The sequence below is a fragment of the Anomaloglossus baeobatrachus genome, chromosome 6 (genome assembly GCF_048569485.1).
Source record: "Anomaloglossus baeobatrachus isolate aAnoBae1 chromosome 6, aAnoBae1.hap1, whole genome shotgun sequence".
NCBI lineage: Eukaryota > Metazoa > Chordata > Amphibia > Anura > Aromobatidae > Anomaloglossus > Anomaloglossus baeobatrachus.
This window is the reverse complement of record NC_134358.1, coordinates 146,190,436-146,216,355: the sequence shown is the minus strand read 5'-3', so window position 1 is coordinate 146,216,355 and position 25,920 is coordinate 146,190,436. Positions and strand designations below refer to the sequence as shown.

The 25,920-nt window shown below is 47.8% G+C and overlaps 1 protein-coding gene across 1 annotated transcript; it reads right to left on the bottom strand.

Annotated features, from left to right (window-relative positions):
- Positions 1-14,619: 14,619 nt before the first annotated feature.
- Positions 14,620-16,181, bottom strand: LOC142243839 (suppressor of cytokine signaling 6-like). Its single transcript, XM_075316043.1, has one exon. The coding sequence runs from the start codon at positions 15,952-15,954 to the stop codon at positions 14,620-14,622; it is 1,335 nt and encodes a 444-aa protein (XP_075172158.1). The 5' UTR covers positions 15,955-16,181.
- Between the last annotated feature and the right edge of the window lie 9,739 nt (positions 16,182-25,920).

Here is a 25,920-nt window from a genome sequence, read left to right as displayed (position 1 = left end):
ATTGGAGGACGCTATACCAACGATTAATAGAACCATCCAAACCCTCTCCCAAGCAATGCAGGCTCTATTTGTTAAAATTGACAACATGGAAAATCGCCAAAGAAGGAATTATATCCAACTTGTAGGCGTTCCAGAAAAGGTGAAAGGAGTAATCCGGACAGTTTTTTTGAGACATAGCTGATGGACACTTATGGCAAGGACTACTTATCTTAATTGTTTGCGGTGCAACGGGCACATAAAGTCCCAATTCACCCTGGTCCAGTGGGTAGGCCCCCTTGCTCTGTACTCATAAAAATCCTTCACTACAAGGATCGGGATAAAATTCTACAGTTTGCTAGAGAGCGGCAGGACGGAAAGTCTCCTCCTTCCTGGATTTTTCAGCACTGAAAGAGAGCTACCTTCATGGATATAAAACGGCGAATGAGAGGTTTATGTCTACAATATGCCATGATTTTTCTCCAAAGCTGAAGGTGGTGGCCTTGGGGACTACTTTTTTCTTTGACTCCTCAAAGGGTGCTCTGAGGTGGCTGGATTCTATTGAAACGCAGATTCGGCAGGAGGCGGGCAACAGCGAAGTGTGAGCTTGGAGGAGTCCTTAATTTTCTTCTACAGTATTTTGCAATGTTCGTTTTTTAGAACTTTGGTGTGAGCAGTAGCGTACCTACAAGGGAGCAGCGCTACCGTTAACTATATCGGCGTGTACAGCGCGCCAACATAGTTAACTTCTGCGGCAGTGCTGGGGAGACGCAATGTCCCTGCACTGCTGTTGATGACAGCGCACAAGCAGGATATCATCAGAGTTCCAGTGTGGTGACGTCATCGCAAAGTGCTGGGACTCTACTGTGTTGTGCGCACGATGTCCTGCCCGCACTGCACCTCTCAAGACCTGCTGGAGCAGGCGAATATATGATTTATTTATTTATTTATTTATTTTTTAAATGGAGAACGAGGGACATATATACCAGGGTTGGGGGCCCATATATACCAGCATGGGGTCCAGGCTGGGAGCCCATATATACCAGCTGGAGGTTGATAGACACCAGCACAGGGCCCTGGCTGGAGTCCCATATATACCATTATGAGGGTCCAAATATACCAGCATGGGGCTCAGGGTGGGGGCCCATATATTCAAGCATGGGTCGCAGGCTGTGGGCCAATATACACGAGAATTGGGCCCATATACACCGGGCTGGGGACATACTATATATACCAGGATGGGGGACATTACTACATAATGAAGGGGGTGCAACACATGTCTTTAAAGGATTTAGAAAGCTGCAAGGGCCCGTACCTGTGACATAAACATGTCAATGTTGCATCGGGGTCCATTGGACTCTAGTTATGTCACTGGTGTGGGGGGCACTTATACAGTGTGAGAAGCCTTTATACAGTGTGGGAGCTAATGTAGGGGTCATTATACAGAGTGGGAGCTAATGGGAGGCCTTTATACAGTGTGGGAGCTAATATAGAGGTCATTATACAGTGTGGGAGATATTGAGGGCTTTCTACGGTATGGGAGCTAATGTGGGGGCTGTCATATACTGTGGGGACTACTTTGGGTCCCTCATACAGTGTGGGGGGCTACTATTGAAGCCATAATATAATGTGGATGCTGTGGGGACAATTAGTCAGTGTGTCTGCTACTGTGGTGGCCATTATACAGTGTGTGGACCATTATTTTGGGGGAGCTGTAGGCCCATCATACTGTGTATAGGGGAGGTGTAGAGGTATCATACTGTGTATAGGAGAAGCTATGGGAACATCATACTGTGTATAGGGGAGTTTAAAGGGCTTCAAACTGTGTATAGACGAGCTGTACATGGGGGGACATTAGTAACTGTTAAGTGGACACTTTTTTTTATTTATTATTTATTTATAGAGCACCATTAATTCCATGGTGCTGTACATGAGACGGGGTTACATACAGAATACATATACAAGTTACAGTAGAAAGACTAGTACAGAGGGAAGAGGACCCTGCCCTTGCGGGCTTACATTCTAGAGGATTTTGGGGAGGAGACAGTAGGTGGGGTGTACGTTGGGCTGCAGCTCCGCACGGTGGTCAGGCGGCACTTAAGAACTATTATTGTTATAGGGGCACTCAGGGTTTTGTGACCGACAGGCACACTGGGGGCATTATTACTTTCCAGGAGCAAAATGTGGGCACTTTTCAATGGCACTTATACAGGGCATTCAAATTTTCTAGGGTCAATTCTACCGTCTAGAGGGCACAAAGGGCACAGTGGTGGCATTACTATGGGGGGGGCACAGCGGTTGCATTATTGGGGTACAGTGAGGCATAATTATGTAGAGCAGTAAAAGGAGCACAGTTTTTGTGAGACACAGCAGGTGCAGTAACAGGGACACATAAAACAGTAGCAGCTCGGTATTAGGGTAAGGGTAGGATGAGGAGTTTGTGCAGGTTGGGATTAGATGGGGACGGTGCCGGAAATGTGAGAAGTCAAATGTGTCTTTGTTGTAATCTCTGTAGACGAGTTGTGGCTGTAAGAAGTTGTCATGTCGGTCTAGATCAGATGGAAAAGACGGAAAAGGTGAACAATTCCATCCGAAAGAACGTAAGCTGTAAGTCAACATCTATAACTGTACTATAATCTCTTGTATGATTCTGATACAATAAACATAAAATACAGTGCCATCGTAATTCATATCCTTCTAGTTACCAAAGTCGAATTGGTGGCTCGTTGGAAATCCAATAAAATTCCAAATATTTACGATCTAACAGAAAAAATATCCCTTCATAAGTTCTATGAAGAGAAGCATGCTCTGATTAATAACTCTTGGAACAGATTTCATAAAAAATGGGACCCATGGACTGACTTTATTAACAACTATACATAAAATTTTAAATCTAATCTAGTTCTAATTTTGGTATAAACGTAATACATGATACTTATTCAATTAGTTTAATAAGAAAATTGTTTGTCTACATCCATCTCACATATTATTTGAAAATCATACTTTGTAAATTCTTAATCCGACTGTATGTCATAGTTTTTACCAATGTTATTTGTTTTGTTTCTGCTTTTGTATTTTTGTATATGTCTATTTTATTTGTTTGCTATAGCATGAAGTAATGCTATACAGCACATTCTGTTTTATTGTTTTTGTTAGAACTGTTTTATGTATAAACTTTGAAAACCTAATAAAAAATTATTGAATCCTATAATCTCTTGTATGTGCTGCAGGATCGATATCTACCACTATATAGTCACCATACAGCAATAATATCAGTGTCATCTGCTGAGGTAACACTATACTCACGATTAGTCTGTGCCACCATAGTTATCATGGTTACCTGGTTAGCGGCCCACTCAGATGTTTCGCGCCCCCCCACCTGAGCTGAACCCTTAACTACACCACTGGGTGTGAGGCATGGTGTGGCTATCTCACACACTATTAGGAACTCATTCAATATGGAACATGTTCTGTATTTGGTTATGTGTGTGCCATTTTGTTTCCTAGCAGATTTCTTCCGTAGCTGAGGAGGAGTATGGCTGGTTGACGGGATGGTTCAGCCCCAACCCTTGCATGCAAGCGCAGGTTAAAACCTGACCTCACCAGGTCAAAGTCAAAGCCATGCTTGATCATGTGAGATGGGAGAGAAATTGTTTTTTGTTTTGTTTTTTTTTTACCGCTGCTGCATTGACCTTCACATGATTACCGTTAAATGGTGATCACGTGACTGGGGACCAGAAAAACCGACCCGCATCGTGATCTCCAAAGGTCTTAGCTACCCCTGGTAGGGAATAAGTGCATAAAGTCCTTTAGGAACAAAGGTGGCAGATTCGTTGGGGTACAGTGTATATTGGTCCATGAAGATTCTATAATTGTGGTCATACATGTTCCACCTCTGCATTTAAATGTTCCTTTACAAAATGTTATATCAAGAATATCAAGCTGACCAGATTTACCCCTGCTTATTATGGAAGATTTTAATGCTCTATGTAATCCTTTTAAAGAAACACCCAGCAGGCACTGACATGCAATCCCCTTTTGCTTGCCTACTTAATGAGTTGGGTTTGGTGGATGTTTGGCGGAAACCATTGCCAGATACTAGGATCTTCTCCTGCGCTTCCTCAACCTACCAGTCAATGTCCAGGATAGATATGGTGTTAAGTACTGTAATTCTCTCATGGTCAAAAAGGTGAATAATGTGCATTACTCCTCTAGATCGCTGTCGAATCATTCAACCACTGTTCCAGCTTCAGGTGGACCTTTTTAGGAATAGGTATGAGTTGGATGGAAACTTAACCCCGTTAGGGTAAAGTTAGTGGTTTGTTATATCATTAAAAATAACCTTGTTTAACACTAAAAAAGATACAGCGCCAGTTGGAATTGTGTGGGACGCTATGAAAAGTATGGTCCTGCACAACCAAAAATTACCTTAACAGGTGCTGTTAGGGAGAATGTCTGATCAGGTACCCCATCTTGAAAGGAAGAAAACATAAATAATCCAGGAGAGCAGAAGAAACGGCACTCACCCCCGCCATAACATAAAAGTTTTTTTTATTCCAAAAACTGTGCACTTAAAACATGCGGGAGAGAAGCTGGGTGCAGGCACTCTACGGACGTACGGAAGACTTTTATGCTACAGTGTGGGTGAGTGCTGTTTTTACTGCTCTCCTGGATTTTACATTACATATGTACATGTGAAGATCTGATATCCCATTTTTTTTTTATTTATTTTTTTATAAAACACCCCACACATGAAGGGAGGGAACATATGGGTGCTGTCATGGGTTCCAAAAACACACATTACAGGTAAGTAATTATGGGGTTTTTTCTCCCACCCATGACAGCACCACGGAGAGAACTCAGCTAGGGAGGGACCACAGCCTCTCAAACCCTTCTACCAAAGGTGAGATCAGAGAAGGATGATAGATCTAGCCGGTAGTGCTTATAAAAAAGGTAGAGGGTGAAGACCATGTTGCTGCCTTACAAAGATGGCAACAGTCGGACTTTTCTGCCCAGGAGGTTGCCACCACTCTTGTGGAATGAGCCTTCAGCCCTTCCAGGGGTGACCTGCCTGCACTTGTGTAGGCTAAACTAATGGCCTCTCGAATCCACCTAGCTAGTGTAGATTTAGGTGCCTTATGACCCTTTCCCTGGCACTGAAAGGTGACAAATAAAGACCTATCTAGTCTCCATGACTCTATGGCCTCAAGATATTTTATCAGGTATCTCCGGACATCTAGGGTATGTAGTTTCTTCTCCTTCTGATTCCAGGGGCTACCGCAGAAGGATGGGAGAACCACCTCCTGATACCTATGGAATTTAGAAACAACTTTAGGGAGATATGCTGTATCTGGTCTCAACACAATCCTATCCTCTAAAATCTGGGTGAAGGGAGGGTCCGCCGATATGGCCTGGATATCACTAATCGTACGGGCTGACATTAATGCCACTAAAAGGATGGTTTTAAGAGAAAGCAACTTAATTGGTGTTGATGCTATGGGTTCAAAGGGAGGCTCGGTCAGGGCCATCAGTACCAGATTCAGATCCCACGGAGGCATTCTAGGTCTAACAATAGGCATTGGTCTGGCGCGGGCCCTAATAAACCTGGAAATGCATTGATTATGTGCTAAATCATAATTATATAAGATCCCAAGTGCGGACACCTGGACTTTTAGGGTGCTAGTGGAAAGCCCTAAATCTACTCCCAGGAATTCCAAGATGGAACAGATAGGGACCTCATCAGTGAGCTGGACTCCAGGGGTAGACAAGAATCTGTTTCAGGTTTTGGCATGAATTTTGGTGGTTACTGCCTTTCTACACTGCAGCAAAGTTGAATTCAGATTAGGGGAGAAACCTTTACTTTCTAGCAATGAACTCTCAAATTCCATGCCGTTAGATTAAGGCTGGAAATTTGAGGATGTGTGACTTGTCCCTGTGAGAGAAGGTCCGGGATGTCCAGAAACACCCATGGGTTAGAGACGGACATCCTCCGTAACTAAGAAAACCAAGGCCTTTTGGGACAAAATGGCGCTATCAGGATGAGGTTGCTCAATCTTCTCTGATCTTTCTCAGTACAGCTGGAATCAGTATCACTGGAGGGAAGGTGTATGCTAGACTAAAGTCCCATCTGACCAGGAAGGAGTCTACTGCGTGAGGAGTTTCTTTGGGGTTGAGGGAACAGAACGTTTCCACCTTCCGGTTCTGTCTGGTTGCAAACAGGTCTATAACTGGTTGCCCCCACAAGTCCACTATTTGGGAGGGATACGGGACCCATTTACCTTGTCGTAGCCAATAGCGGCTTAAAAAAATCTGCTTTGCAGTTGTCTTGTCCTTTGGTGTAGGGCTGTTAATAACAGCAGGTGTTGCTCTGCCAGTTGAAATATGCGGAAAGTCATCTCTAACAGGGCTCTGAAATGAGTTCCTCCATGACGGTTGATGTACCATTACTGAATTGTCCGAGAGGATTTGCACGTGACATCCTACTAGAAGGGGTAGAAGGTTTAGCACTGCGTGTTCTACCGCCATCAGTTCTTTTAGGTTTGAAGAGGTAGGTTTCTCCCGTTCTGACCAAACCCCCTGAACTAGATGGTCCTGCAGATGACCTCCCCAGCCGTTGAGGCTTGCGTCTGTAGTAATAACTTTTGAGACTAAATACTTCCAGGCTATGCCCTTTGACACATTTTTTCGTGTTTCTCCACCGAAGGAGGGAATGGATCGCTAATAAGTGACACTTCAGAGTCACTTCGCTGTCCAGAACGTTCCACTGCAATTCCCTGGTATGAATCTGAGCCCAGGGAACTGCAGAGATACACGAGGTCAGCGACCCCAGGAGAGACATGACTTGGCTGAGAGGCAAAACAGGTGACATAATGGCTTTGGAGACTTGGTTGTGGATGTAAAATATTTTGTCTTGTGGAAAACGACATTCCTGGGTGTTGGAATCCAGGATGAGGCCCAAGAACACCTGAACTTTGCATGGCACTAGTCTTGATTTTTTTAGATTTAGTAGCCAGCCCAGGTGCCTATGTGGGTGTCGCGGCTTGCGCCTGCACACATTGTGAAAGCCTCCCTGGGCCCACCGCGGCGTTTCCAGGACCCCTCACTTCCAGCCGCAGCAGGGACCCTTCCGCTGCCCATCTCGGCGAGCGAGGCCTGGGAACATCTTCTGGATCCGGTGAGCACAGCTTCAGGAGGTCCCGCCTCCAAGGACAGAAAACCAACTGATGTGCGAAAGAGGTACCGCCTTTTATTCAGTAGGTTTCCTGTTCTAGAAGGGCAAATCCCTTCCCTCCGTGATGCTGGCATGGGTGGTAGGAAAACGTTAAGAGAAGCTGAACAAGCCTTTACTCAATGTCACAGCCCTGAGATTGGCAAATTGTGGAAAGAAGCGCAGAAACAGCTTAGGCAGTTCCAGCTGACGCAAGTGGAAAATAAAAGAACGTTCCAGAAACAACAGTATCATGTGGAGGGGGAGGCAATGAGCCATTTACTGGCTAGGCTGGCATAGGCGCAGAAAGAGAATGCGTTTATCTATGGGCTGAAAAACAACTTAGGTGTGTTACAGTCAGAATTGCAGGACATATTACAGATCTTACATCGGTTTTATGCAGACCTCTATTCCTCTAAGGTACAGTATTCTCCGGAGGATCTTGCAGCATACCTGGCTGGGATCAAGCTTCAGACGCTGGGGAGGGGTGAGGTGGAAATTCTAGATAGGCGAGTATCGGTGGAAGAAATTCAGTTGTCAATTAGTAAGATGCCTAATGAGAAGGCACCAGGGGCGCATGGTCTTCTGAAAGAACTTTATAAAATATTCGACAAGAAACTGTCTGAACACTATCTCAATATGATAACTGACACTTTTACAAATGGGAACTTGCCACACATTTTATGAGGCCACTATAGTGATACCAAAAGTTGCTGTTACCACACACTTGGAGTTACTTTCTTGCAGCTCAGTTACAACATTTTAGGGGCTGGACAAGGGAGGGGGAGCAGGAGATTAGGGAACTAGTGATTAAACATCTTCGATGGAACGGATTTATCCTAGACCATCTTGAAGCCTATCTCTTTAAGACCAAAGCGAGGATCCCTACCACCCTAACGCTAATACAATGTCTGGCGTACTTGTTACTGGCTGTAAAGGAATGTACCAGATATATTCCTATACCAAGTTGGGTGAACTAAAACAGTTTTGGAAAATGGAGGAGGGCGGGCTTGAGATAGGTGTATCAACTTTGTTCGGATAGGCAGTTACGCTCATTTGACCAACTGAAGCAGGATTATGACCTGCCGAAATCTGATTTTTTCAAATACTTGCAATTGAGACATGCCATAGAAATTCAGGGGCATACCATTGATTTGTCTGTCTCACATAGTGGGATCTAAGAGAGTGTATTACAGTATAGTGTAACAAATTGGCTCAACACCTTATTATATAACTCCTTGCTGAAGGGCAATTTGGGGGACCCTATGGTTAGCATGAAATTAGGGTGGGAGAGAGATGTTGGTCCTATTGCTGCAGATGAATGGAAACACATTCTAGAGTCCATTAAAGCACTTTCCATCAATACGACCCAGAGAAGGTCTCAATTATTTCTGGTCCACAGGGTCTACACAACCCCAAAAGCGTTATTTAAAACAAAACTTGGAGCGGATGATAAATGTCCAAGTGATAGGAGGGAGGGTGCTTCATATGTTCTGGTCGTGCTTCTATTTAACTGATCTCTGGGAAAATTGTTAGAGAAAGTATTCAATGTCGATATACGCTTGAGCATGAAAATGAGTGTCTTGGGAGTCATAGGAGAGGAAGTAGGACCTGCTGCTACACAGCTCAAATTATCAAAAATTCTGTATCTGACCAGGAAAACGATTGCTAGACACTGGTTGGCCGCTAACCCTCTTGAGATAGACAAGATAATTGCCAGCGTAAATAATACCATTTTAAAGGGAAAAAGAATATATATGAAAAGTGGCACCATTCCACAGTTCAGTAAGTAGTGGGGCGAGTGGATTCGATGTTCTTCTGTAGCTTCTGATGAATTTGCCAGTGATGTGTTCCTTAATTGTCTACTTTTATGATCTTGAAGGTGGTATGATTTGTATTGTAACTTTTGTCACCGGGGTGTTTAGTTAAGGGGATAGTGAAATAGGAGAGGTAAAAGGGTTGGGGCGTATTCAGTTAAAAAAAAAAGCAGAGATCAAGGATTCCCTAAAGTCCCTAATGCAGACAAAAGCTAAAAAAAGATAGAAAGGATTAGAAAAGGCCTAAGCAGCTGTTGTTGGATTCTAGGGATGATCATGATTCTGGATCCTATTCTTCCTCATCATCTGAAGGTGGGGTAGGTGATAGGCTATGTTTTCTGGCGGAAGATACCAGCTAGTTGATTAAGCCGTAAGAACCACTATGGGGCTTGTAGACACCAAAGGCCCAGATTCAGTCGAGGATATCATATACGGGGGTTTGGAACAGAGGAAGAGACGCTCATTTCCAGTTAATGAAAACATCAAAAAGCTGGTCAGGGAATAGTGGAAGAAACCTGATAAAAGGGCCACCTTGACCTCGTCATTAAATACCAATTAGCGGAGGAAGATTCTTCAGTATGGGATAAAAGCTCCAAGGTTGACGCAGCAGTGGTGAAGTCATCCAAAAAGTCTACTCTCCCCTTTAAAGACCTTGTCAGCCTTAGGGATCAATTAGACAAGAAGGCTGACAGCTATCTGAAGGGCTCATAGGAGACATTGGCAGGGGCTTTAAGACCCGCGATGGTAGGGTCCAGTGTGGCTAGGTCTTTGATGATATGGCTTCAACAGGTGGAAGGTGTCACGTCCCCACTAGATTCCGCTCCTGCGACTTCTGCTCCGATCGCCAGACGACACCATGTTCCCACCATGGATAGTGCTGGTGATGGGAGAGGAGTCGGTGCCCGTGGCTCTGCAGAGCACAGGCTCCGCTCATCCACTAGGCTGGGTTTCCCTGGAACCTGCAGTACCACTGGCTGACTGTAGGTGGCGTGTCTTCCAGCTGATGTTGCCAACATTCACCTGCAGCCAATGGGAAGATACCACACCCTTCTTATTTCCCCTCCTGTCACATGACTACTGCCAGTGATAGTTCTGTACTCCTGGCTCATGTGCTGTTCGTATTGTGATTCCTGTGCGCTGACCTTTGCTTGTTGTTAACTACCCTCCTGCCTGTCGTTTTTGTACCCTGCTGCGAGTTCCGGATTTGACCTCTGCTTTGTCTCCTCACTACACCCTTGCCTGCCGATTCTCTTCCTGTTTTGCATCTCCTGGTTTTTGACCCTGCCTGACGACCACGGACTACAGCCTGCCACAGGTAGTGATCTCTGCGGCTCTGTGTAATTCCACATCCCTCTATAGGGGTAAAAGGGTTGCAGAGTTCTTGGGGTCCTGCTTTGTGAGCAGCCTTACTCTAGACTCCTCTTACAGCCAGTCTGAGTCTGTGGCTACACTCAGGCATTACAGAAGGTCAACTTAAGGTTAATGTCCCTAGGGATAAAATCCTGTCTGCCCTGCCATTAGTACCGGGAGGAGCCGCTTCCCTTGCAGACGCATTGGCAGATTAATTAAGGTTAGGAGAAAATTCAGCAGCCCTTTCCAACTCTGCCAGTGGAGCCTTATGGTTAAAGTGCTGACCAGCCGATATGCAATCCAAGGTCAAGCTATGTTCCATCCCTTGTAAGGGAGAATTCCTTTTCGGACGAGCCCTAGATGACATCTTTGATAAGGCAGGAGATAGGAAGAAGGGATTCCCCAATTTCCTAATAATAGATCTAAAAGATGCATACTACCATATACCGATTCATATCACCCATCAAACGTATCTAAGCATAGCACTCCCCATAAGACAAGAACTGAGACACTATCAGTTCAAGGCCCCGCCCTTTCCGCATTCTATGGCACCGAGAGTCTTCACAAATATCGTAGCAGAGATGATGGCCCATATTTGGGAACGGGAAATTCTTATAATCCCGTATCTGGACAATTTTCTGGTTGTGGGAAAACTAGAGAAACACTGCAATTCCTGGGTCTTAATAATCTGTTTAGTCTTGATAGAATTAGGGTGGTTATTGAACCTGGAAAAATAAAGGTTACAACCGTGAAATAGAGACCTTCCTAGGTCTCAGCGACCCAGATGTGTCTCCACCCGGAAGAAAAGAAACACAAGATAAGACACTCTGTCACCTCAGTAGTAGACAGGCTGGACATGTCTCTCAGGAAGGCTATGTCCTTGCTAGGGTCCCTGACCTCATGTATCCTTACAGTTTTATGGGCCCAACTTCATTCTCGTCATCTTCAGTGGGAGGTGTTGATGGGAAAGGCAATTAGGAGGTTATATAGAGAGAAGAATAAGACTTTCCTTACCAATATAAGACTCCCTACAATGTTGGTTACACATAGACAACATGTCGGCTAGGGTTCCCCGAGTGTCTCCACTAACCAATGCAATTACTGAAGTCCCATGTCTGATGCACTCTCCTCCTGCTGAATCTCTTTCCTGGTACAAATCTAACTCTGCTTGCTGAAGCCTTTGCTATGTCATTGGTTGCATTTGGCTCAATACTCACCAATGTATGACAGTTTTTTTTCTTTTTCTTTGTAAACCTTATCTGATGGTAGAAAGTGTGATTTTGTGTAGAATAGAGTCAGGCCTGGTGTTAGATCTGTTTTAACTCATTTGATTAGCTCATCTCCTGGTGTGTCCATCACTTGTTAATTTCCTTAACTAGCCAAATTCCTACAATTCCCCTTTCCTGCTCCTCTAGCCAGCTCTATATATTTTGATTAAGAGCTTAAGGGGTGCACTTGTGTGGGCTCCTGCACGAGGGTGCCCTCGTTGCTAAGTGCTGGGCAGTTATTTCAATGGCAGTTAGTCAGGGCAGGAGTCAGATAACTCTCTAACAACCTCTTTTTCAACCATGACCTTTATTTCCATTTCTATCTTCCTAAGTGTTGTCTTCATCCACATTCTCCGCCCTGTCCCCCCTCCATCCCCACTCATTCACAGAAGCCCCTCCCTCCTCCCCTCTCCTATGCACAGCTCCCATGCTCTTTTCACCTTCCTGAATAATCTCTGTCCTTCATGCTCCAGGGTCTTGCAGAATAAGCCAGGTCACAACTCCAAAAACTATCTGTTTTTTCTCCTCTTACTGCTACTTTTTTCAGGCGATATCTCTCCTAATCTCGGTCCACTCCATGCCACCTTTACCTCCCCCTCCACCTCTGATAGAATCCCTGCTAACAGGGCCGGACTGGGACTAAAATTCAGCCCTGGCATTTGGAGATGCACAAGCCCACTTGTCGCGTGATGAATATGTAATATGTTTGTGCACTTGTAGATTGTGTAACACGAACATATAACATGTAGTCACAGCTGCATCCAGTATTACAGCTCAGTCCTATTTATTGCTCTTAGTTTCAGGATCTGGTGAAGCCACTATTTTCCCTTCACCACCACAGCGCTACCAGAGAGATAGGTCCGCCCACCCTAGGACAGGAAACTCTACAGAAATAAAAGGGGCGGCCTCTCTCCCCTGCCTCAGTTTCGGTTTCCTGTCCCAGAATGGAGACCCTGCAGTGCTGCCACAATGAAGAGGACGGCACGGACCTGGGGCTGAGTGGAGCTGGAGGCTACGGGCTCCATGGCCTCAGCCCTGGATGCGTCAGCAGGGATTTCCCCTGGGATCGACGGTACGGGGGACGGCTTACCTCCAGCGGTCCTGGTGCGGCACCCGGCGGTAGTCCCTTCCAGGTAAACGAGGCCTTCTCCCGTGTCCCTGCTCAGCACTCGTTGGCTGGCTCAGCAGGTGGACGCGCGGCAGCTCCTTCCCCCGCTTCAGGAAGTGAACCGGAAGTGACGCCGGGAAACCGGATGTCGCTTCTGCACATGCGCGGTGGGCGGCAAGATGACGCTGCCCACTGCTGATTGCTGCCAGTATATCTGAATGTCCACGCTGGTGTACACATTGCTTTTTTCGGCAAAACCTCCAGCTTCAGCATGGAGGATTCGCAGGAGGCTTCCTGTACCACCGACAAAGGCATACTGCAGTCACCAAAGGGGTCTCTGCACCATGGGAGTGGCGGCAGTCGTTCCAGTGAGGGTCACCCGGCTCCGCATTCAGCTGCTTCCCGCAGAAACCGCTCGCCTGAACCGGTACCGTTTGTGCAGGATTGGGGTAAGCGGTCTGTGGTCAGTAATCCCAGTTTAATAGGGTTTTCCCTGTCCCCTTTGTTCTAATTCTTAGGATCAGCCACGTAAACGATCGGCTAAGACCAAACATAGAGAGTGTCCATTATGCAAGGCCCCTTTACCATCAAAAAGAAAGAAAAAATTGTGTCCGGCTTGTATACAGCGCATGTTGGAAGAGGAAGCACTGGCTCTCACCAGTAGCCTCAGGGACGTCATTCGGGAGGAGGTTTGGGAATCCCTTAAGAGCTTCCCCTTACTGGCCGGAGCTGCATCCTCTAATGTTTCTGCCTCATGAGAATGGGAGTTAGGAGAGGCATCGGATTCTGCATCTGGGGCCTCCTTAACTTCCTCGGGGTCTTCCTCGGATGACAGTGTTTCCCCATCACAGAAGTCAGTCATCTCCTGAAGGCTGTTAAGGCAACAATGGGCCTTGTAGAGGCTAAGGGCCCGGAATCCATTGAGGACATTATGTTTAGTGGCCTGGAACACAAGAAACGTCGCACCTTTCCAGTCCATGATAAGGTTAAAAGGTTGATTAAAGATTAGTGGGACAACCCAGAAAAGCGAGCTTACCCTCCGTCCTTGTTCAAACGGAAGTATCCCTACCAGGAGGAGGATGCCTCTCTGTAGGATCAGTGCCCAAAAATTAATGTGGCCGTAGCCAAGACAGCGAAACAGTCTGCCTTACCATTTGAAGATCTCGGATCCTTGAACGATCCTTTAGACCGCATGGCGGACTCCTACCTGCGTTCTGCCTGGAAGACATCGGCGGGAGCTCTCCGGCCTGCAGTCGCAGGTACCTGTGTGGCGCGATCCCTAATGGTCTGGCTCCAACATCTTGAGGATCAGTTTACCCAAGACATTCCCCGTGAAAAGCTGCTGGCGGATATCTCTAAGGCTAAAGGGGCAGTTGCCTTCCTAGCAGACTTCTCAGCAGATACTCTGCGATTGTCAGCAAAATCAGCGGCGCTCGCTAACTCGGCGAGACGTTCTCTTTGGCTGAAAGGCTGGCCCGGAGATTCACAATCCAAATCTAAGCTGTGTGCCATGCCGTGTGAGGGAGAATACCTGTTTGGTAAGACCCTTGATGACCTCCTTGAAAAAGCGGGGGACAAGAAGAAGGGATTTCCTACAGTTTCCTTTGTCCCCTTTAGGCAACGCAGCTTCAGGAGGAAGTGAGTTCCCAGGAGGAGGCAGCCCTCATCCCAGGAAGGGTGGAAGGATCCCAAGAAAAAGCGGTTTGGCTTCTCTTTCGGCATCTCTACCTCCGGTAAGAAGCCGGCCAGATGATACTTCTATCCCAGTGGGAGGTTGTCTCTCCTCCTTTTTTTCTGCCTGGCATAATATCTTGTCCAGTGTATGGATTCACGGCATCATTAGAGACGGATTGAAATTGCAGTTTAGTTCGACCCCTGTGGGGTCATTAATGATTACATCGCTTGGCAGGGGGACGACAACTCGCATTGCAGCAAGAAGTCGAAGGTTTTCACAAGTCTGTCATCATGGAGGTACCCGAAGGAGAAGAAGGCTGCGATTTCTACTCCCCCGCTGTTCCTGGTCCAGAAGCCGGATGGTTCTTTCAGGTCTACTTCCCAGCGTGTGATGGGTCCCCAGTACCATCCTTGTTTTGCAAGTTTTTTAAGCTCCTCGGTAAGACTGGTGACTACCATAGGCCCACTGCTTTGTACAGAGTCATAGACTCTGCCTACACCAGGAGCAGTGTTTGGGTCGAAATTTAAATGGCACCGCATGTTTTCCGCCATGTGTGCTTCTGTGCTATTAAGTCCTGCAAAGTTCCTTTGGATTTGACTGTTCTGGACTGGAGGTAGCAATGGTGACAGTGGAGGGACGTCATTGTGACTTACCCTGGAGTTTTGAAAAAGAACTCCATTAGTACTATGTAGCAGACCATTCACAGTCTGGTCCACAAAGATGTCCGAAGCCACTACTACATCCGGAGCAACTTGACTTTCGTCTTCGTGAAAGCCATTACTGCCAATGTGGGAAGGTACAGCAGAAATTTCCATCGGGGATGAGCTGTCCAAACAGTAAGTACGTGGTCCTTCCAAAGGATACATTCCCTCATCTAAAGGCACAGTATACTGAATATAGTCCTGAGGCATAAGTCCTATAACTACAGGCACATGTTCATTAATATGTAGGTGGAGATCTCCATTATGAGATTCTGTACTTTTCAATGTGTTACCTTGTTCCTGATAAACATTATCTGTCTGCAGCTCATGAAAGTCCTTTCGAACCCCATTAAGCGCAGGGCTGGGACTGGTGGAATGGACTAATGCTTTCACTTTTACTTCCATCTTTATACAGGTCTCTTCAGAGTTTGTAGGACGCAAGGGCCATGGCGTTGGGCTGTAGTGGTGAGTTCGAAGGGATGTCGACCTTAACGGCCTCTGAGATCTGACGTCTTTAAAAGTAATGGGAGCGGAAGATGAAGAAAATGTGTCTTCTTCCGCAGAGTTCACTGATGTGCTTTCTTTTCCTTTTTGCTTCTGCTTTGCAGAAAGGCGCCTCTTTAATGTCCCCATCAAGCTTTCACTTTTTGGCCTATTTTTGCCGCCTTTGTCATCTTCGCTGTTGATTTCACATCCTGTCAAGTCTTTGCCATAACAGCTACCAAACAGAGAGTCATCTTTCACAAAGTTATTGGTAATCGACGGCTGCTGTACCATTACAAAATCATTTTCTTCTTTGCTTTTGTTCAAGTTAAAAGATTTGCGAAATGTTTTCAGACTGATTTTCTTCATTATGGAAAGTGGCCAAGCCCTCTTGCTGTTGGACTTCTCCAGTGGACTGGCCCTACAACACCGCCATCGATCACTGCTTCACTTCTTTTTTTAAATGGCGTCATTTAGCTTCTGTGAACATCACCTCTTAACGGGCCGCACGGATTATTGTGCCTTTTCGTACCCGGTTATTCCAGCCCCCGTCACCGACCCAATCCACGGCTCCGTTCGGCCCCACAGAGCCGGCCATGAGACAGTGGGAGGTTGTCTCTCCTCCTTTTTTTCTGCCTGGCATAATATCTTGTCCAGTGTATGGATTCACGGCATCATTAGAGACGGATTGAAATTGCAGTTTAGTTCGACCCCTGTGGAGTCATTAATGATTACATCGCTTGGCAGGGGGACGACAACTCGCATTGCAGCAAGAAGTCGAAGGTTTTCACAAGTCTGTCATCATGGAGGTACCCGAAGGAGAAGAAGGCTGCGATTTCTACTCCCCCGCTGTTCCTGGTCCAGAAGCCGGATGGTTCTTTCAGGTCTATTCTAAATCTCAAGAGACTCAACCGCCATCTTGTGTACCAACATTTCAAGATGGAGTCTGTGAAGTCAGCTATCAACATGTTGTTTTCCGGGTGTTTCATGGCAGTATTAGATCACCAAAGATGCCTATTATCATATCCCAATTCACGCGGCCCATCAGAAGTATCTCCGGATGGTGCTCCCTCTTCGGGGCAAAATAAGACATTTTCAATTCCGAGCCCTTTCCTTCGGCCTAGCAATGGCTCCATGGGTCTTCACAAAAGTGGTGGCAGAGGTGATGGCTCACGTCCACGAAAGGGAGATCCTAGTCATTCCCTATTTAGATGACTTCCTCATAGTGGGGAATTCGGACCTCTATTGCTGGTCACAGGTCAGGACAGTCCTAGACATCTTGACAGGGCTCGGTTGGATTATCAACTACTAGAAATACCGATTGGAGCCTTCCACCCGCCAATTGTTCCTTGTCCTTGTCCTGGACTCTTGCACTCAGGGTTGCCTGCTGCCCCCAGAAAAAAAATCCAGTCTGGTTGCTCGGGTCTCTGTGGTTCTGTCACATCCGGTCCTCACACTCAGGGAGGCCATGTCCCTACTGGGGTCCCTGGTAGCTTGCATCCTGGCGGTACCCTGGGCTCAGCTGCATACCCGTATCCTGCAAGGGGAGGTTTTCAGGGCTCAGAGGCGGTTGTTCGAGCATTTAGAGGGCAATATTACACTCCCACCCCGTGTTCTCCTGTCCCTTCACTGGTGGCTGCAACCGCAGAATCTTTCGCCTGGGGTCCCCTGGTCTCTGCAGTGTTCCGACGTCATCACAACCGACGCCGGTGCATGGGGATGGGGGGCTCACTTATGGGGTCACATGGCTCAGGGTGCCTGGAACCGACTGGAACGTCTCAGTTCTTCCAATCTCAGAGAATTGAGTGCAGTGGCAAAGGCTCTTCGCTACTTTCTCCCTCTCCTGGTGGGCACGGATGTCAGGATTCTCTCCGACAACAGGGTGGCGATCTCATACCTCAATCATCAGGGGGGCACCAGATCTCCCTCCCTCCTCACAGTCGCGAACAAATATTCTCCCTGGCACAGGTCCACCTCTCTTCACTGACAGCAGTACACATACGTGGGGTAGACCATGTTCAGGCCGACTTCCTAAGCAGATGTCTGATACACCAAGGGGAATGGAGTCTACATGGGGAGGTCTTCTGTCAAATAGTGCGGCTTTGGCGGTTACCTACGGTGGACCTGTTTGCCACTTGAGCCAACAGGAAGGTCTCCCGTTTTTTTTCCCTAAGCCCTCAAGACAATCCCTGGGTGGTGGACGCCTTCCAGGTCTCCTGGAATCAAGGTCTTTTGTATGCCTTTCCCCCTCTGATTCTGCTTCCTGCTGTGCTGCGGAAGCTTTGGGAGGACGGAGCTCGGTTGATCCTGTTGGCTCCTTTTTGGCATCGGAGGCCGTGTTTTTTTGGCTCCAGAAGTTGTCAATAACAGACCCTTGGATTCTCCCGGAGAGGCGGGATCTACTCTCCCAGGTACCTCTGCTCCACACTCACATTCCAGGCCTTCATTTGACGGCCTGGAATTTGAGAGGCATCTGTTAGAAAGTCTGGGGTTCTCTTTGGGCCTGGTTTCCACTCTCTTGCGGAGTAGGAAGCCAGCTACCACTAAAATTTATGCCAGAATTTGGCGCAAGTTTCTGTCCTTTTCCGGAAGTCCTTTAGGGGTTCCTCCGGTGGGGGAGGTGTTGGAGTTTCTTCAGGCGAGGTTGGAGCTGGGTCTCTCGGTTAGTACTTTGAAAGTACAGGTGTTGGCCCTGGGGGCTTTATATAACTCGGACCTTGCCGGCAACCGGTGGGTTAGGAGGTTCATCTCCTGTTGTCAAGGGGCTCGCCCTGTTCCATGTTTGGTGTTCCCGCCGTGGGATCTTAATCTGGTTTTAGACTCCCTGACAGGACCCCCTTTTGAGCCCCTGGTTGAGGCTCCTTTGAAGTATCTGACAATGAAGGTGGCCTTGTTGGTGGCACTCACATCTGCTAGACGAGTTAGCGACCTTCACGCCCATTCTGCTAACCCCCCTTATATGCAGTTTTTTGAGGATCGTGTGGTTCTTCGTACTGACCCTGCTTATTTTCCTAAGGTTGTTAGATCTTTTCACCGGTCCGAGGAGATTGTCCTTCCCTCCTTTTGTCCCTCCCCTAAGAATCCAAAAGAAAAGAGGTTTCACACATTGGATGTTTCTAGGGCCTTGCGCCATTTTCTTGCTGTGACGAGACCCTGGCGGAGGAGTCAGGCTGTGTTTGTGTGTTTCCAGGGACCTAGGCAGGGGTTGCCCGCTACCAAGGGTTCAATAGCCAGGTGGGTCCGGGAGGCGATTAAGGAGGCTTATGTTGCCCAGAACAGACCCATTCCACAGAATGTCTCAGCCCATTCAATCAGGGCTGTGTTGACCTCCTGGGCAGAGTGGGCTGATGTTCCCTTAGATCTTATCTGTAAGGCGGCCACTTGGTCTTCTCCTATGACCTTTTTTCAACACTATCATTTAGACTTGTCAGCCACAGTGGATATGACCTTTGGTAGACGGGTGCTAGAGGCTGTGGTCCCTCCCTAATATAATGGTCTTCAGAATCTCTCTGGTGGCGCAGTCGTGGTGAAGGGAAAAATCGTAAATTACTTACCGGTAATGATTTTTTCCAGAAGCCACGACAGCGCCACTGCTTCCCACCCCTTTTTTCTACCTCTGTTCTATTTCACTTTGGTTCTTGGGATCCACGTTCCAACTATTGTTTGATGTACTGGTGATTGTGATGGTTCATATTTATGCCGTTTTGTTATTATTGTTCATCCTCTGTGCTTTGTAAACTAACTGAGGCAGGGGAGAGAGGCCGCCCCTTTTATTTCTGTATGGTTTCTTGTCCTAGGGTGGGCGGACATATTTCTCCGGTGGCGCTGTCGTGGCTTCTGGAAAAAAATCATTACCGGTAAGTAATTTACAATTTTTCCCTACAGAGCTAGGTCTCATAGATAATGAAGAAAATGCTGCTCTCCATAGTGCTGCGGCCTCGTCATATAGCTGATGGGCAGGGATGTAAAATCAGATCCCCCTGAACTAATATTGATGACCTATTCTACAGCTTTGTGATAAGCTGTAGTTTTCACTGGTGCTAATTTTGGGTGCATACCACTTAGGGAATGTGCAATGACATTTTTTGGGGGCAGATCCCACCATGAAAACCACTCTGAAAAATACTCACTATGAATGAACATCTGCATCTACTTGCTGTGCACAGGTTCAGGCTTTTGAGCATCTTTTAACCACTTCAGGTTTCTAATACCACCAAGTGGTTAAAGAAGTGACCACCCCATTCTTCTGGTGTTTTCCACTCAGAAGACGCTCTGTACTTTACAATGCAGATTAATGGGAAGGCTCGTAAAATGCCCAGACGTCTTTTGTTGCATTTTACCATATTTTTCTCCAGTCACCATCCACGACAGCACTACAGGAGGTTTACTCTCCACCTTAATAGGGAGAGGAAACACAAAGAGGTTAAAAGGCCCCTCCCCTCTTCCCCTGTCAGTGTTTTTCCTGTCCCTATCGAGATGAAGAAGTTAACTGTGGTGCTCCGTGGCCGGCGAGCGGAATATCACCAACGGTACCTGTTAGCCAGGCAGCTGAGGTCAGAGGCTCTGCCTTCCTTCTCCACTGCTGCTCCAGTCTCCCTGGATTTGGGACCTCTCCCCATCCTCCTACGTCAACCTGCGGGGTAAAGCTGGATGAGGCGCCCTGCCAGAGGCCTCCCTGAGCTCTCCGGCACCTCCTCCCTCCCCGTGCCAGTGGACGCTGTCTGCACATGGCTGGAGGTGTCAAGCCAACGTCACTTCCGGTTTCCATGCATTCCACGTGATCTGCCAGTGGAGACATGGCAGGAAATTTGAATTTCTCACCGCTGGGTTCGCTCCTGTTTTCCGCAGCCTGCCCTCATGTGACCCAGGGAGGAGGGGCTCAGTTGAACTCGGCGCAGGGGACCGGTACTTTGCTATAAGTACCTGTCCCCGAAGACACCTCCAGGTAGGATCATTTCTGACAACCCGGATATGGAAGGTGATCGTTCGTCCAACTCTGCTCCTGCAGAGCCCAGTGCCACCCCTGCTTCGGTGAGTCTGACACAGGGTGGGTCACTTTTTGGAGAGAGGGCTTCCCTCCTTATGTCCTATAGGATCTTACACTAGTAACTTGTTTCTCTCTCCCTTTTTAGGGAGACAAGGTTCCCGCCCCTAAGAAAATGTGCAGTGTGTCATAAAAAAACTCCCATTATCGCACCCGAAGAAACTATGCCAAGCGTGCACAGACAACATTATCAAGGAGGAACAGCCGTTCCTGATAGATGAGCTCAAAGGGTTAATCCGCGAGGAGGTGCAGACTTCCATAGCTTCCCTCTCCCAGTCACTTCTGCCCCCTACTGCTAAGAAAAGGAAGATCGATATAGCAGAGGAGTCTGATGCTGATTCTATTGACCACCCAGCCTCCACCTCCGATCTAGGGGAAGAAGAGGACATAACCTCAGTATTAGAAAAAAACAAGGGGAGGAAATATCTCTTCTCTTCTGAAGACATGGAGGAATTAGTAGAGGCCATAAGATGCACCATGGGGATGGAGGAGGAGAACATTTCTCACTCCATCCAGGATCAACTGTTTGTAGGATTAAAACCAAAAAGAGATCAGGGTTCCCAGTTCATGGGTGTGACGGGAGTGTACAAGAGAGCAAAGGATGGACGAGGCCGAGGGACGATCCAACAGGTTTATTCACAAGAACACTGGAACAGCACACGATAAGTCCACGTAAAACAGATTCGGGGGCCCTTCCTGACAATCCTCGGACCGGATAACAAAGCAATCGTCCTTACAGTAGTCCAAAGAGTTCCACACAATCCCACGGGCCGCCACACAGGCCTAGCTCCGTCCGTGTCCACAGCTACCCAGGATGGGGCTCCTGCTCTCTTCAAGTTTCAGCTCACTCTGAAGTTACAAAAAGGGAAATGCATTGTCTGTGCTGCTTGACCAGCCCACCATGTTTGTTCAGGGGGTAGGGGTCACACATCCTATCATCAATGGTTTGGTCCATCACAGGGCTCCAATATGTCTGCCAGCCACAGTAGATGAAGGGATCCCCTGCTGTAAAGAACAATGACTATTCCTTCACTGGCCAATGCAATTACAGATTAGATACACAACTCTGGAAAGAAGAGGACAGGCTATTTACATAATCACATTAGATGCCAAGACTACAATTGTATGAGAGAGACACATTGAGACCAGTAGCTCCCCCAAGAAAATACATGAATTACAACTAATACAACCAGGGAAATATACATATCATGACATAGTATCACAGCATATACAGTGAGAGGGTAAATTACATCTTCACAATCCCTCCCCCTCCCAACTTGTGTACGTACTAGGGACCTCTACAGGTCACTGGTTAAGTACACACAGGCAGAGTGTTACTTACATGTGGCTTCATGCAGCCACGAATTGGCATCGTAGCTCTCCCACATCATTGCCCAGGAGAACAGCTGCAGGCAGACCACCCATCACCCCAACCACACATCGCCTGACCCCAAAACCAAAGTTCAGATCCACAGTGGCTGTGGGAATAGTCCTCCATTGTCCACCAGCCAGTTCAATAACAATCCCAGGTCCTCTATGGATTGCCTCAGGCCGAACCACTCGGGGATCAGCCAGTGTGAGGAAAGCACCCGAGTCACAAAATCCAACAAGTCTCTGTCCATCCAGCACAACCTCCTGCAAGTGCTTACCTCGATGAGCAGAAGTCGTCATAACTGCGGGTCGCACCCCGTAAACTCCTGGTGGTGCAACATGGGGGGCTGAGTCACTAGGCCAGTCCTCACATAACGGTGCCACATCTTCCTCCATGGCACTGGGCTGTAAATAATTAACAATCCGATTGGGTGCAGGATCAGTCCTCATTTGAACAGCTGGGCAGGAGACTTGCCGATGCCCTGGCTGTCCACATTGATAGCATCTGAGCTGGGTCTCCCTCCATCCAAGGCGTCCTCTTGGGTAAGGGGTAGGGGAACTTGGAGGCCGGCTCCCACCTGAAGGTGCTGTAGGGGTTTGAGGATGATTCCTCCATGGCCTGGCTGGGCATGAGGCCTGCAAATGCCCGGGATGCCTACAAACATAACACCTGCGCTCTGTTACTTCCTCTCCCCGGCGTATTCCAGAAAGTGCAGTAGAAGCAACTGGAGGCACATTAACACGGGTATCAACATGTGGTGGCTTAGAGGAACGGGGAACAATGGGGACAGAATAACTGGGGGCATCCGGTGTTGTGGAGCTGTTAGGCGTCTCTCCATCCTCCAACAGAACCCTCCACTGAGGCTTGATGGTGAGAGCCTCATCAGCGAGAGCAGCAGCTTCCTCCACTGTCGCTGGTTTTCTCTCACGCACCCATTCCCGGATCTCAGCGGGGCACTGGGCAAAGAATTGTTCTTTTAGGATGACCTGCAGGAAGGTCTCCCAAGATAAGGCCTCCTCTGCCTCCAGCCAGCGATTACATATTTGTTTGAGTCTATGAGCATATATCTTAAAAGACACTTCCCCATCACAGGCTAAAGCACGGAACTGAGTCCTGTAAGTGTCTGGGGTCACAGCATAATGTTCTAGAATAGTCTGTTTAATATCCGCATACTCACAGTTCCACCGAGGGTCCATAGCTCTATAGGCTTCAGCAGCTCCCCCCTCTAGGAGCCCAACCAGATGCCGGACACGCTCCCTGTCCGGGACTTCCATTAATCGACACTGATGCTCAAAGTCCTGGAAGAAGCCCTCAATGTCGCCTGCAGCCTCATTAAACGGCTTAAAGTCTTTGCGGGACACCCTGGGAAGTTCCCTCATGATGGGTGCTGGGGTTACAGTCTGTCTGGAACCTCTCGCGGCTTCCACAGCGAGCTCCTTATCCAGCAGTGCCATCTCCTCCATCCTGCGCTCCTTCTCTTTAGCTCCAAGCATGGCCTCCCTCTTATCTTCTATGGTGGCCTCATCTCCAAGCAGTGCCATCTCCTCCTTGTACCACACAACCCATTGACTTTTTTGGGTACTCACCTCCGGCTGCCGTCTTTCTTCCGTTTGCTGTGAGGATCCTTCCTCCACGTCATTTTGCGAGCAGACTCCTTCTAGCGCCTCAATCAGCTGCTCCTTGGAGAGTCCTTTGAAACGAACTCCTACTTCACGGGCCTTTGATTGCAGGCTCCCCAAAGTCCAGGTCTTGTACTCTGCAGTGCTGGTTCCTGATGTTGAGCCATTGTCCTCCATTCCTTCTGCTCTGATCCCAGCGCTGCCGACCAGTTTGTGACGGGAGTGTACAAGAGAGCAAAGGATGGACGAGGCCGAGGGACGATCCAACAGGTTTATTCACAAGAACACTGGAACAGCACACGATAAGTCCACGTAAAACAGATTCGGGGGCCCTTCCCGACAATCCTCGGACCGGATAACAAAGCAATCGTCCTTACAGTAGTCCAAAGAGTTCCACACAATCCCACGGGCCGCCACACAGGCCTAGCTCCGTCCGTGTCCACAGCTACCCAGGATGGGGCTCCTGCTCTCTTCAAGTTTCAGCTCACTCTGAAGTTACAAAAAGGGAAATGCATTGTCTGTGCTGCTTGACCAGCCCACCATGTTTGTTCAGGGGGTAGGGGTCACACATCCTATCATCAATGGTTTGGTCCATCACAGGGCTCCAATATGTCTGCCAGCCACAGTAGATGAAGGGAAACAAAGTACATAGCGAAAACACTAGAGATCCTTCAATCCCTGGGATGGTTGGTGAACCTACGCAAATCAGATCTGTGTCCTACGACAGAGAAAAAATTCCTGTGAATCCTGTTGAATTCTCACAAACAATCTTCTTTCCTTCCGGAAGACAGACAAAGGGAAGTACATCACAAAATCTTGTCTTTCGGGACCAGAGGTCACCCACCATCAGGTCGGCAATGTCCATGCTGGGAACCATGACCTCCGGCATCCAAGAAGTGGCATGGGCACAAGCTCATTCAAGGCCCCTCCAGACTCATATCTTATTCTCTGCGGTCAGTCCTGCCATGGCTTTGAACAAAATAGTTCCCCTTCCAGGTCAGAAAAGGGCTTCCCTGACCTGGTGGCTGAATCCAAAGAACTTGAAGAAAGGAGTAAACTGGCACCAGGATCCGCTAATCTCCGTCACAACAGATGCCAGCCAGAGAGGCTGGGGTGCAGTTGTAGCACAGGCAACCTTTCAGGGTGTCTGGACACACAACATCAGCCGCCGTTCCTCAAATTTCAGGGAACTGAAAGCAGTGGAGGAGTCCCTCAAGGCAGCAACTACCTTGATCCAGGGGTCCAACTAAGAGGCTACTCCGACAACGTGATGACAGTTGCTCATCTCTGCCACCAGGGAAGCACGAAACACGAAGATCTGAAACAGATCTCCGCAAGAATATTTTCCTGGGCAGAGCGACATCTTTTATCACTGACAGCTTTCCATCTAAAGGGATCTGCCAACATACAGGCAGACTTCCTAAGCAGACAAGACCTCCACCCTGGAGAGTGCAGTCTGGATCCGAAAGTTTACCAGATGCTGACCACGAAATGGGGCCAACCACAAGTGGACTTATTTGCTCCCATCAGAGCACCAAGGTGGATCATTACTTCTCACTAAACCTCAGGGACAAGTGTCTAGCTGTAGACACATTTGCTCACGTGTGGAACTTCCAACTGGCCTACGCCTTCCCGCCAATTCCCATACTGGCAAGAACGCTCCAAAAGATCCGGACAGAAGGTCTCACCACCATTCTCATAGCCCCCATGTGGCCCAAGTGAAGATGGTTCGGGGCCATAACCAACTTGGCTCAAGAAGGTCCCCTGATGCTTCCTCACATAAGCACCTTTCTCCATCAGGGTCCTCTCTATCATCCGAACCCTCAAAAACTACAATTGGCTGCCTGGCTGCTGAAGCCGCCATTTTAAAAGCCAGGGGCCTCCATGATAATGTCATCAAAACCTTACAGGGGAGTAGGAAACCTGTGACTAACGCCATCTACAACAAAATCTGGACTGTATTTATCTCCTTCTGTAAATCCATACCCCCGGATCCGTTCCATCCCAATATACTACAAATCCTGGACTTTTTGCAAAATGGACTTGAACTAGGCCTCAAACTTAGTACCCTGAAAGTACAATTTCCACCTTAAGCTCCTTTTCTGACACAAACCTGGCTAATCACCAGTGGATTAAAAGGTTTTTTTTTCATCAGCCATCAGACTGCAACTTAGACAGCCCAAGCTCACTCCTCCTTGGGACCTCAACATTGTTCGCAAAGGGATGACACAACCCCCCTTTGAACCCATCTCTTCTATAAGTCTGCAGATGCTTTCATGGAAAAAGGCATTTTTGGTGGC

Coding starts and splice junctions, on each gene's coding strand:
- LOC142243839 (XM_075316043.1), bottom strand. CDS start 15,954: ATGAAGAAAATCAGTCTGAAAACATTTCGCAAATCTTTTAACTTGAAC.